A 14,036-nucleotide genomic window follows, 5' to 3' on the forward strand; every position below is an offset into this window, starting at 1 on the left:
TTCTGTGCATATGACCACTTGTTAATAGACTGTTTGGGTCGTTCCTAATTCCCCTGTGTGTCATTTTAGCTTTTGCTGTTGTCTAATGCTGGTCTGGATCTATCAACTTTAAGATACTTATCTAGTTGCTGCAGGTTACACTACGTGGATTCCTAGCTTTTTCAAGGGAAATGAGAGATTTCTCTGTGTTCCCACCCAGTTACTGTGTATCGTAAGGAATTGGCATTATATTGGGAGTTACAATCATTCGGAACTTATGGAGTGAAACCATGATAGCAGCAGATTCATCTGAGGGAGATTTACAGCCGTTGGAAATCTTTAGGGTTGCTTGGTGTCCCCAAAACGCTATAGCTTCAGCATGAAGCCGTCTTGAGCAGCATACAGAGAACCAATTTCTCAGGGCTCCCTGGCAGGGTGGCCAGCAGGCGAAGCCTGGCGCCAACTGGCGCACTGGCCGCCCTGAAGCAGCCTTCCGAGTGGGCGTGAACACTGCTGGTTGCATTCTGGGAGATGAACTTGGCTGAGCCTGGGGACCCTGGCAGCAGCCATGTTGCCAGGGGTCACGTCCCCGAGCGTCAGCCCCGCCCCTCTTCCTGGCCCAGGCTTGGGTCTAGCCATACCCCTAGCGCCACTGGCCCAGGTGTCAGCTAGCTGTACCTGTGCTACCACGCTAAGCCGGAAAAGGGCCACGCGTGGGGGGTCCAGCCTCCCCGAAGCAGCCTTCCGAGTGGGCGTGAAGACTGCTGGTTGCATTCCGGGAGACGAACTTGGCCGAGCCTGGGGACCCTGGCAGCAGCCATGTTGCCAGGGGTCACGTCCCCGAGCATCAGCCCCGCCCCTCTTCCCGGCCCGGGCTTGGGTCTAGCCACGCAATAAGAATAAATTTCAATGACTATTTGAAAATATACAAACGTGAACTGAATATAATTTTTCAATTTATTCAGGTGAGCAAGTCGAAAAAATACTTTGTCACATCTGGTACAGATCTGATCCACTGCTCAGAGAAAGGCATGACTGGAGTGACTCACATCCTTAAGATTTCCTTTTTAAGAGAATACAATTTGTTTGGCACTTTTAATTAGTGTAACTCAAAACATGCATATTTTTTCTCCTCCAGCTCTCTCACGCTGGAAGGACTCTTGCTGCGCAGATTCGCGCTGCAAGAAGGATCTAGAAACTCATGCTCAAACAGCATTTTGGTTCTGAGTCCACCAGTGCTGCCCCGTCCCCCGTCAGTACACAGCGCTGAGAAATCTCAAACATAAACTGCAGTAACCAGTCTAAGAAATCTTATGAAAAATCTTTCTAAAAATTATAAAAATGCTTCTAGAAATTTAACTTGTAAAATACAATTGACTTTAAACTAAAAAACAAAATTCCCAACTTTACAAGGCTATTCTTCAAAGCCCTTGTCACCTGATTATACTCTGTCGACCCTTTGGCCATATTCTGCATCATTTAGTGGCCACCTTTGACCTTTCAAGGAAGTCTTGCTACTATTTCTGAACCCAGTGTTTTCTTTGCCTTTGAAAAACCAATACAATTGTAGCATTAAGTTTTGCAAAACTTGTCTTAAAGGCCTATACAATTCTTATCTCCTAGTGCAGAAAAAGTAATCTTTTTTTAACAGGAAGAAATGACTAATTTGTCATAAATTATTACTATACATTAGACATGTCCATATCAATAATTCAAATGTAAACGTAACACTGGGAGGAAATGAGGAATCGAGACACAGACCACGGGGCGCTGAGCGGCCCACACCACTCCTCGCTGAGCCAGGCCACCGTGGCAAGTACACTTCTTACGACTGACACCCTTGATGTATATACCTTTGATCTGCAATATTAAATGTTTCAAAAATGGGAATCCAATGACACACAGAGCGTAAAGAAATCAAACTGAACCCAAACCAAAGACTTTTACCACCAGACAATGTTCCAGAAGCCATGGTGTCCAGCTCATCACCCTGTTTGCATCTAGAAGGAGGTTTCCAAAAATAACCCATATTTAACTTGTAACAAATTACCTAACTTTTATTCAGCTGATCCATACTTACAAACAGAATTTTACAGAAAATTCCAAAGTTCCCTCCCTTTGCCTCTTACTGAGCAGGCTGAGTGAATGTGATGCGCCGCCGCCGTCTTTGGAAAGCCTTCAAGTTCCACTTGCTCGGCTCCAGCATGTGTGGCCCGTTGTAGACAAACAACACCGTCATCTTCTCCGAGTAAGGAAGATTCTGCAGGAGCTATATTGAAACAGACAAAATGTCACTTACGCTCTTCTGAGTGTACATCTATGCATTCAAACGCGTATATCCTTAACAGGTGCTCTGAAGCTCTCCAACACAACCTTGCCGTGCTGTGAGCATCACCTGATGCAGTACCGTGGGAATCCAGCCCACAGCAGTGATGCACCTCCCAGGCCAAGGGGGCTCCTCGCGCCTACAGAATAGCATGCGCCCTTCTCATGGGAACGCACTCCCCTCATCAGTACACGTGTTATTACGGTATTCTTAGTGCCTTTCCGGGAGGTGTCAGCTGATGGGTCAGCCCAGGGGAGACTGGAGTTACACTTTAGATCGCTTAGGGCCTACCTTTGGTGTAATGAAGAAGTACTGAGACGTGTTCTCTTTACAGGCAGTATTTACAATGATTTCAAATACTCTCCGTTCATTGATGGGGTCCATTCCCTAAACAAGGACAAAGACACTGAATGCAGTTAAACTTACTACAGCATACAGTAAGACTTAAAAACAAAAGAACCATTGCTCTACCTGGTTAATTTGGTCAAATACTCTGAATGGACACCTGTTCAGCTCTTGAAGTGCCATCAGGTACAGCATAGTAGAAACACTTCTTTCACCTCCACTTTGATGGTGAGGAGTTAATTCATGCAGCTGAGTACTACTGCGAAACTTGACTCTAATACGAATTCCGTATTTGTCATAGTCTTCCTGTAAAACATTGAAAAAGTGATGAAAAATGACAGTTTCTTCAGCTACTTTAATCCTTGCTGAAGAGACTGAATAATCAATTCCAAGAGCAGATGCAGTGGGCTTGGCAGCTGCAGATGCAGAATCCCAACTGTTCAACTTTATGGCCCCGGGAAGGCAGAAGGCAGCCCAAGTCGGCAGCCGGTGGGGAACCTGCACAGGGTCCAAGCTCCTGGCTTCGTCCTGGCCCAATCCTGACCACTGCAGTCCCTGGGAATGAACCAGCAGACACAAGAACTCTCTCTGTTTCTCTGTAACTGCACCTTTCAAATGAAAATTTCTATTTTTTAGAATTTTTGCTTTTTCATAACACAGTTCTACAGGCAAAGGGATATCCCTTTCCACTCTCCTCAAATAAGTTTTTTTTTTTTTTTAAGATTTATTTTTATTATTTTTTCATTGGAAAGGCGGATATACAGAGAGGAGAGACAAAGAGGAAGATCTTCCGTCCAATGATTCACTCCCCAAGTGAGCGCAATGGCCGATGCTATGCCGGACCGAAGCCAGGAGCCTCTTCCGGGTCTCCCACGCGGGTGCAGGGTCCCAAAGCCTTGGGCTGTCCTCTGCTGCTTTCCCGGGCCACAGGCAGGGAGCTGGAAGGGAAGCGGGGCTGCCGGGATTAGAACCGGCGCCCATATGGGATCCCGGGCGTGCAAGGTGAGGACCTTAACCACTTGCGCCACCACGCTGGGCCCAAAGTTTTTTTTTTTTTAATAGGAAAAAACAACTTAAAACTTAGCGGTACCAGCTCGTGTAAAGCAGTAAAATATTAGCCAAGCAGTTACGGTCCAAAAGCTGTAAAGATCCCATGGATCCACTCAGGCACAGCTAACACATTCAGAGTAGATCCCATGGATCCACTCAGGCACAGCTAACACAGTCCAGGTAGATCCCAAGGATCCACTCAGGCACAGCTAACACATTCCAGGTAGATCCCATGGATCCAGGCACAGCTAACACATTCAGAGCAGAATGTCTGGTTTGTAAGCCAGAGGTGAAGGCAACAAGCACACCTGGTACACCATGCTGCATGACACTGCAAAGCAGCTCTGGGTTCCACTGCTGAGGGCAGGTTTTCCCTGTGTCTTTGGTTGAATGCTAATCCCCTGCCCCATGGTGCCAGCAGCCCACTTCAGCACTGGTTCGGGCCCTGCTGCTTCCCTTCCAATGCAGCTCTCTGCTTATGGACTGGGAAAGCACCAAAGAATGGCCCAAGGCTTTGCCACGTTGCACCATGTGGGAGATGCAGAGGGTTACTGGCTCCTGGCCTCTGATCTGATCAGCTCAGGTCACTAGTTATGGCCATTTGGGGAGTGAACCATTGACTGGAGGATTATTCTGTCTCCCCGACTGTCCTTCTCTCTCTGTAAATTCTGCTTTTTGAATAGAATAAATAAATTTTAAAAAGCACATTGGTTTCCTAAGTGTGTTTCAGTTATGTTAGCTAGCTTACAACTCTTCCTCCTTCAACAATGGTTGCTTTACAGAGTAATGCCTTTGTCCAACACAGATGAGCAGCCACTACTCAAAACAGAAACATAAGGAGTTACTAGTAAGGTATTAGTCACTGATTTAAAACAGGAAAAGAAAAAAAAATGACCCTAATGGAATCCTACAGGCATTTCTTCCTTTGAGTAATTTTCTAGTAAGCAAAGTCTTCAGAAACAAACGCAAAATAACTAAATAATTTACAAATGCAAAATAACTAAATAATTTGCTTTTAGTACATAATTAAAATTGCCTACCCAGAATACATTTCAAGTATAATTTTACCTCATTTTCTGTATGGAGATCCACTTCACCAGCACATTGCATAGAACTAAAAAAATTGCTGAATTTTTCATTAATTTTTTCTACCAGCTCCTTTAAAGGATTAAGCCACCTTTCTTTTACCTAAAAATAAAAGTAACATAAACATAATTTAAGGGAAGTATTGTATTACACTCTGTTAAAAAAAAGACTTCATATAGACTACATTTTGTTTCCGTGTTAACCTGCTCAATGAGTGCACACCTTTACCCCAGGAGCATTCACTCTATCTTGCATTATTCTATATTCTCGTACCATTAACAACAAACATGACAGAGAGAGACAAAAGCTAAACAATTACCTGGGAGATGCTCTCCCTGTATTTATCCAGTTCAATTCTCTTTCCCTGTAGTTCCTCAGTTAACTGCTCGATTTCTTCTTCTCTTTTCATGTATTCTTCAACCACTTGCTTTAACACAAATCCAACAAAGGACAAAATTATTTAAATTCTTACATAAATCCAAATATGACCTGAAGATGCCAATTGTGTTGCACTGTACGGATCCAATTAATATGTTCTTATTACACACTGCAAACGTCATTTCTATACTCTGGGAGGGGAGGAGGGAAAGCAGACATGGCAGGGTTTCAGGTCAGCCTAAGTATTCTTTTTGTAAAGAAAAAGCACGGAACACTGTGTTCCTTAGCAGGAATCTATTTAAAATTCTAATCGATTCAGATTCTGGCATTTAAAGCACATTGTTCCTGCTGTCTAGCTTATTATTACCAAGCGCTCTAGTACAGAGTGGGAGGCGAGCACTAGGGGAACCGTGTGTGCAGGTGACATCAGCTACGGGGCGGGAGCACACAAAGAGGCATACTGTAGGATTCAGGCCCGTGAAGCAGGATGCTCTCGATCTTTCTTCGGTCAACAAAGCATCAATTTCATCCAAGGTGTTTGGAAGATCTTGGAAAGCCTACACCAAAAAGAAAAAAGTTACTATAGATACTATAAGGAAAAGCAGTTCCATTCAAATAACTAAAATAAGTAACAATAACCTGCTGAATAAGTAGCTATCTGCCCAACTACATGCTAGCACTCAGGGAGACAGAGTCATTATAAGCAGGATCTTGTGCCTCCAAAAAGCTTAACTTTACTCAGAGAGAAGACCGAGTGGATACACTACACAGCACGGAAGGCAATGTGTTACTGGGGAGCATTAAGTCAGCAGGAGCTAACACATACTACAGAATCTGGGAAAGCAGAGCAGTCAAGGCTACAGGAGACTCAGGCGGTCAAGCAAAGCGGAGGGGCGAGCAGAAGTTGGAGAAAGAACGAGTACTGCATACCATGGGGGTGAGGAGCTGTGTCCATTTGGAATGGTAGGTACTTGCTGAATTGGTAGAATGGGTCCAGAGTATGTGGGGCATTGAAAGAGAGCAAGAAGTTAGAACTTGACACTGCACTTATGAAGAAGTAAAAAGCATCCTAAGAATCCAATGTGCCAGCAGAAAGTCACCACAGTGCTACCTTCTGAGCCCACGCCACAGAGACCAGTCGGAACAGAGCCTGTCCTGAGGGAAGGGCAGCACACACCGTTTTGCATAGCACAAGCAGCAACGTCCACGGACTACAAGACACGAGTCCCTGGAAAAGGCTGACACAGGACATTAACCTCTCGGTGTTTGTCGCCTTGTGGTGTATGTGTCCGACACACAGTTACCCTCACGGAACTCTGCTAGATACCTTCCATCACACACAAAAGGAACCTTCATTCCACTTGCCCACTTCCCACTGGAAGCAAGATCCACCCCTCCGCACTACCCGTTCAGCTGAAACACTCAGAGGATTTCTCTCCCTCAGCCTGCTCGCTTCCAACACCTCAACAGATCTCGTTGGCTTTGTCAATGAAAGCAACCTGAAGTATGTCAACTTCTCTCCAGGCCTTCATGGTTGCCACGCCAACCAATGAAACAATAAATTGTTGGTGGGCCAAGGAAATAACGTAGTGCACGGTGTCCTTTGTCCCACCCCACTCCGCTCTCCACACAGAACACCTTTGTCTAAACTCAAGTGTTAGTAAGAGCGCTCTCCTCCTCCCTCTGTGGATTCTCTTCATCTCCACGCGCCCCTCGAGGGTTTTGCTCTCTGTCTGTGCAGTTTTCATTCCCACTGAGACGGCCCTAACCTGAAACGCATCAGCAAACTCACTGCATGCCATTGCCTAACAGCCACACTGACTTCTCTCAACTTCTCACCCCGTCGCTCCTCTCCTTGGCATCTCGCACCTCGGAACATACCCTATTCGGCTTTCTGTGTTTTGGTCAGCCCCGTCCTCCTTACTAGAATGCAAATTTCAGTAGACGAGGAAATATGTCTGTCTCATTCAATATCTATTACACAGCAATAATCAATTTATTTAATGAAATATTATTTTCTAAAGTAGAAGAAATTATCAAGGATGAATCACCCTGTATTCAGAAAAAAATAGCTATGATACTAAACTTTATTTATTTTATGCTTAACACAATGCACTTCACAAAAGATCTAGTGTTATCATGGGAATACATCCCACAGTTAGTTCTAGAGGCATCTACCGAGTCCCTGCTATGTCTCCCATCGCTCCAATCTTGGCTTCTTGGATTTAAGAATACGAAAATCATAATCTGCATTATTCTTTTTTCCAGTTGTTTTCATCTTTAGTAGAGACTTTATTATCTACTGAAATAGATATGTAAAATTAAAATAAAAAATAAAATACCAAATAGTTTCAAATTAACTTCTAATTATGTATCCCCTTTCTCCTGAGTAAGCACGGCGGCACGTTCACCTCCCCACGTGACAGACGACGCCCGAAGCCCAGGGTTCCTCACATCAGCTGGAATGCCGGCTGAAGGGCATGACTCCAGCTTGACTGAGTGCTATGTCGGAATAGAAAATACACCGGAAAAAAACCTTTCTTTCCTCCTTTCTTCAGAGATGCTACAGTTGAATATCCAGCCCCGCTGAACCCCCAAGTTCCTGAAAACCATTTTCACCTTTCCTCTCACCCCAGGTATCACTCAAATTTACCCAGGAATTTACACCTTTGGGTGAAAAGCCCACTTTCCCCAAAGGAACTAATCTTAAGATATGTTTTTATAAAGTGAGTTCCGTGTTTTAAGACTTTTAGTATTAAGCAGTAAAAATAGTGGGCAAATGTAAATGAAACACATAAAATCTGTTAAGCAAAACTACTTCCCCCCACACTGAGTTGCCGTGTTTTAGCCGCGCTCGCCGGGCCCTGCTCAGAGCGTCCACATCCGCCATACTTACTGTCTGGTACTCGGGGGACACAGTCTGCTCGGCACCCAGGTCGCACACCTGCCGGGCTCTCTTCATCAGCTCCTTGCACTTCTGCAGTAACCTCTGTCTGCTCTCATCCAGCTCACCATAACGCTGCTGTAGTAAGAACAAGAAATGTACAAGTTCAATGTCACAGGTAAATCAGAGCTATGCTATTACATCACCAAATACATCACTGAGTTCTGGTTATAATAATCATCAACACCATGCTCACGGGAAACCAAATATCAAATCATAAATACTTTAAATACTTTAAAAGCTGATTTGAACTTAAACCTTGGAATATTGTAGCACACAGTAACCCAACTCTTGATTCCCTGAGATCTCTGAAGGGAACCTTCCGAACGCTCCCTAAGCCATGTTCTGTTCTGCTCTAACAAAGCCTCAGATGTGGCAGCTCAGCGGTGTCCAACGGCTGCCCACGCAGCTCCCCTGCACTGACCCACCTAGCCACGCCTTCACCAATGAACGGGCACCTAGTAGTGCCTGCACCACCTTGGACTGAGATGGTGAGGAAGGAGATCACACAGGACCCATGGCAAGGCAGAAGTCACAGTCACTGCCAGCTCCCAGCCAGCTGCAGGCTCTCACTGCCGGCTCCCAGCCAGCTGCAGGCTCTCACTGCCAGCTCCCAGCCAGCTGCAGGCTCTCATTGCCAGCTCCCAGCCAGCTGCAGGCTCTCACTCACTGCTGGCTCCCAGCCAGCTGCAGGCTTTCAGTGAGACTCTGCTATCACTGCTAGTGTTACTACTATTCCTCACAACACTGTACCATGATGTTAGTCCCATTTTATACTTTAAAAGACTAAAAAGCTAAACCATCTCTCTGCACATGCATGCAGTTAGAGGCTGTCACAGTTCTACCCAGGCCTGCTGACAGGCACGATGCACCTCGATGGCGTGAGTCTGAACACAGCCCACGTGCAGCACAGGAGACTGGTCATGGAGCCACGAGAACTGTACAGAGCACTAGAGCAGCAGCAACAAAGGCATTCCAGGGATAAACAATGAATAACATCAAGGCACAGGAGTCTCCAAGACTCGCTCAATTAGAGAACACATAACTGAAAAGAGTTTTCTCGCATGAACTCCTCAGTCCCCACAGCCTGAGACAGAGAGGAGAAAACGGTGTGGCCTGCCAGTCGGCAACACTGGACTGCCCTCGGAGGACCAGCACACTCAGGGACGCTCCACAGCAACTAGACACCCTCCTACCTCCTAGTTCGCTTCCTGTTCCTCTTACGCTTGCGAAAGCGAAGTATTAGAGCATTACAGGAAATATACTGTCAATGACTTTAATCTTTGAAGCTCTGGAGTTAACACAAAACCTCATTCAACAATTTCTTTCTACTTGGTGACATGATAAAATGTTCTTTAAATTCATGTATACCTCTTCATATAGCACCTGTTTGTATTTTTGGTTTTTTATTACAAAAATTTAGTTATTCTGGGCCCAGCGCAGCAGCCTAGCTGCTAAAGCACTCACCTCGCATGCGCCAAGATTCTGTATGGGCTCCAGTTCTAATCCTAGCAGCCTTACCTACTTCCCCATCCAGTTCCCTGTTTGTGGGAAAGTAGTCGAAGATGGCCCAAAGCCTTGGGACACGACAACTGTGTGGGAGACCCAGAAGAGGCTTCAGGCTCCTGGATTCAGTCTGCTGAAGCTCAGGCATTGCAGCTGCTTGGGGAGTGAATCAGTGGTGGAAGATCTTTCTCTCTGTCTCCTCTCTATATCTGACTTTCCAATAAATTTTTTTAAAAGATGTAATTATTTTTATTGCAAAGTCAAGTTTACAGAAAGAATCAGTGGCTATTATGGCTGGAGCTGAACCAGTTTGAAGCCAGGAGGCTGGAGCCTCTTTTGTGTCTCCCACATGGGTGCAGGGTGCCAAGGCTTTGGGCCATCCTCTTTCGCTTTTCCAGGCCACAAGCAGGGAGGGAGCTGAACGGGAAGTGTAGCAGCTCAGACACAAACTGGTGTCCTTATGGGATCCCTACACTGGAAAGGGGAGGATTAACCAATTGAGCCACTGAACCAGGCCTTTTTTTTTTAAACGATAGTTCTCGTTGAACCTTCGTTTTGGCTGGCAGCGGCAGAAACAAGGTGTACTCAACTAGAGTCCCATCAAGTGAAGCTGGTGAGAAAGTTTGTATTTCTCCTTGGAATCTAGCCTTCTGCAGTTAATCAACAACACAGTCCATCTGTTGAAGACATCACAGGGAACAAGGCAAGATTTACAGCCTTCCCAACAGCCCAAATCAGCAGCTCAAAAAAGATTACTTTGTAGGCATAAGTCATGGAAGAAATTAGTAAGTAAAATTTTCACTCTGAAATGCTTTTTGAGGAAGTTCAGTTGTCACAAAAACCACACAGGAAGATACACAGAAATACCTTTGACATGGAGCAAGGAAAAGCTGTTCTAAAAAGGCCCTCTTCTGGTAGAAGTGAGAATTACTTGTAGAATTTTAAAAATGAAACATTAAATATTTTTATAAGTTCATTTAAGAGTCCAACTAAACGAAAATCACTTTCTATTAAGAATAGAATTAACTTTATGGTACATAAACTTCTAATAGTCAAACATCAACTCTTAAGTCTGAAAACACATTACTTTAAATTTTAATGCCCAATATATGAAATTCAGAATACCACACAAGATGAAAACTTCTAATTCAGTCAATTTTAAACTGCAAATAGCAATTTGACCATATGTAATCCGAAAATCCTAAACTTCTGGGTGTTAATACCTGATTTGATGAGACAGGCCACAGTCAAACCAGGCATACTAACACATTACATAAAACTGCCCGCGAGATGTGTATAGGGTACCGTGAAAACACCAATTTTATATTGAAATTTCAGGCTCATCAGGCAATAATTTCATTACAATATGCGAATACCCATTAAACCAAAAAAACATAATCACTTCTAAGGTTAAACATTTCAAATAAACGATATCTAACCTTAGTTGTCACTTCTGAAAGTCAGAGTTCTATAAACTGAATTTTGGTGGGATAGGAAGAAGTAAAATCTTAAGAGTAGAAAGTGGGACAGTAGAAGTAAAGAAGAAGAACAGAGGCTACATGAAGAACACACGAGTTGGAGCCAGAGATTCATTGTAATGCTGTGCAGGATTTTCACTAGCTTAGTCACCTCCTCATGCCTCCCAGATTGCACCTTAGCAGGAGCGTCAGTCAGGAGCAGGGTTGGGAATTGCACTCAAGCACGCAGATGGACATGGGCACCAAGGGCAGAATCCATTTAACTGGATGCACTCAGATGGACATGGGCACCAAGGGGCTGAATCAATTTAACTCAAATACTCAGATGGACATGGGCACCAAGCGGCTAAATCCTCTAACTGGGATGCATTCAGAAGGCCATGGGCACCAAGGGCAAAATCCATTAAACTGGATGTACTCAGATGGACATGGGCACCAAGGGGCCGAGTCCATTTAACTGGATGTATTCAAATGCACATGGGCACCAAGGGGCAGAATCCATTTAACTGGATGTACTCAGTTGGACATGGGCATCAAGGGGCCGAATTCATTTCACTGGATGTACGCAGATGGGCATGGGCACCAAGGGGCAGAATCCATTTAACGGGATGTCCTCAATGGACATGGGCACGAAAGGGGCAGAATCAATATAACTGGATGTGCTCAGATTGACATGGGCACCCAGCACTGAATCCATTTAACAGAATGTATTCAGATGGATATGTGCACCAAGGGGTGGAACCCATTTAACTCAAGCACTCACATGGACATGGGCATCAAGGGGCTGAATCCATTTAACTGGATGTACTCAGATGGACTTGGGCACCAATGGAAGAATCCATTTAACTGGATGTAATCAGATGGACATGGGAACCGAGAACAGAATCCTTTTAACTGCATGTATTGAGATGGACATGGGCACCACGAGGCATGACCCATTTGCCTAGAAGTACTCAGATGCACATGGGCACCAAGGGGCAGAATCCATTTAACTAAAGATCACAGATTGACATGGGCACAAAAGGGGAAAAATACATTTAACTGGATGTACTCAGATTGACATGGGCACCCAGCACTGAATCCAATTAACAGAATGTATTCAGATGGATATGTGCACCAAGGGGTGGAATACATTTAACTCAACAACTCACATGGACATGGGCACCAAGGGGCTGAATCCATCTAACTGGATGTACTCAGAGGGACTTGGGGACCAAGGGAAGAATCCATTTAACTGGATGTACTCACATGGACATGGGCACCAAGGGGCAGAATCCATTTAAATGGATGTCCTCTGATGGACATGGGCACCAAGGGCAGAATCCTCTTACTGGGATGTACTCAGATGGACATGGGCGCCAAGGGGCAGAATTCTCTTACTGAGATGTACTCAGATGGACATGGGCACCAAGGGCAGAATTCATTTAAGTGGATGTACTCAGATGGTCATGGGCATAAAGGGCTGATACTACTCAATGTGAGGCATTTTACTGCTCTGCCACCTGGTATGTTTATGGTGGGTTATATAATAAGGATTTTATTTTTTATTCTAAAAGTTATCCATGATATAAGAATATTACCGGAGGTATTATGCATAGAATATTGTTATGTCCCTACCAGGTCTGTAAGAGGTACTATCTACTGGGTCCCTATTGTAAATATTATTCAAATTCTCCTGTATTTCCTTCTCCCAAAGCACCTAACCTGAAGCAATATTCTTTTATTTATCCATAATATGTATACACGGCAAGTCAGCAAACAATCTATTTTACCTTGCTTGTTCCCCTTGTTGCACATTTTAGAGTTCTGCTTTAGTTAACACTGTCAGGCACGGTACAACACAGTACACATTTTATTGTCTCCATTAACTACCATTTGGCTCTACTTCTCAAGAATTAGCTTTGTTCCACAAAGAAGGTTCAATTGACCTGCCAATTTGCAATGCCGGACCGCTCCAGCACTCTCCCAATTCTCTGGAGTCCATAGGCTGCCTGCTAGCGTCCAGCACTCAGATTGGTGTGCTGAGCGTTCTATACTTAACCAAGGCCTCCTCCCACTGCAGATGAGAACATCCGGGCATCCTGATCTCGGGTTCTCTAACCTCCTCCTTGGTGATATCACCATAGCCTTGCTGCTACTACTGGGGCTGCTATAACTCACCCACTTCTATTTTAGAGTTTCCAGCTGCCACACAAAAAGGAATTCAGTTGACTTTTATTCTAAAACTCATGAAATTGAGTGATAGCAGAGCCTTTGTCATTCACAGTCCCTTGGATCACATCTGAGTTCATGCTAAGACTATGAATCAAAATATCAGTGGGCAATGGTGACAAAGATAAACGCTATGATTAAAGTGCTGGGTCACTGAAACTGTTATCAGTCTAAATTCATGAAATCTGGGAAAGAACTGGAACCAGACCTTAATCACATGGACAATGATCCAATCAAGCAGCCTGCATGATAGGGCCGCAACAGAATCCCTGTGCAACACAACTTGGTTGAGTGTCCTTGTTGGCTACACAGACGGGACAGGAGGGCTACACTTTGCTCCACGGGGAAGGGGCAGACTCTGCGCTTCCTCCTTCCAGGCTTCTCTGCATCTGAACAGTTCTGATTTGTACCCTTTATAACAAAGCTACAGTCCTTCACCCAGGGTGTTTCTGAGAATGTCATGGGCCTCTGGATCCACAGCCAGCTGGTCGGAAGTGCAAGAAGAGTCTGTGGCCCTGTGGCCCTGCAGCTCCTCCCTCATTAGAGCAGTCTAAGATCTTAACTAGTCAAGTTCACCACTTAACTTCCAATGGTCAACATCGTAGCAATACTGTAAGAAAATGATGAGGAGGCCTTAAAAGTTACTTGTTGGTACATGCTGTCCGTTAGTTTATGGATGTCAATAACGCTAACTGTATTTTTATTTTATGGAAATAATTTGAGAAATCCAAAG

General features: G+C 44.6%; 1 protein-coding gene across 1 annotated transcript in view; it reads right to left on the reverse strand.

Annotated features, from left to right (window-relative positions):
* Nucleotides 1-1,574: 1,574 nt before the first annotated feature.
* Nucleotides 1,575-14,036, reverse strand: part of LOC121157004 (structural maintenance of chromosomes protein 5-like) — a gene marked incomplete at its 5' end in the record, with an annotated part of 44,860 nt that continues 32,398 nt past the window's right edge. Inside the window, 8 exon segments of the mRNA XM_040980957.1 lie at nt 1,575-2,248; nt 2,597-2,692; nt 2,777-2,956; nt 4,769-4,888; nt 5,106-5,213; nt 5,626-5,721; nt 6,082-6,138; nt 8,061-8,186. Coding sequence (XP_040836891.1) covers nt 2,105-2,248; nt 2,597-2,692; nt 2,777-2,956; nt 4,769-4,888; nt 5,106-5,213; nt 5,626-5,721; nt 6,082-6,138; nt 8,061-8,186 — 927 coding nt within the window.

This window comes from Ochotona curzoniae, unplaced genomic scaffold (genome assembly GCF_017591425.1).
Source record: "Ochotona curzoniae isolate NIBS_2020 unplaced genomic scaffold, NIBS_Ocur_1.0 contig_3502, whole genome shotgun sequence".
Lineage (NCBI taxonomy): Eukaryota > Metazoa > Chordata > Mammalia > Lagomorpha > Ochotonidae > Ochotona > Ochotona curzoniae.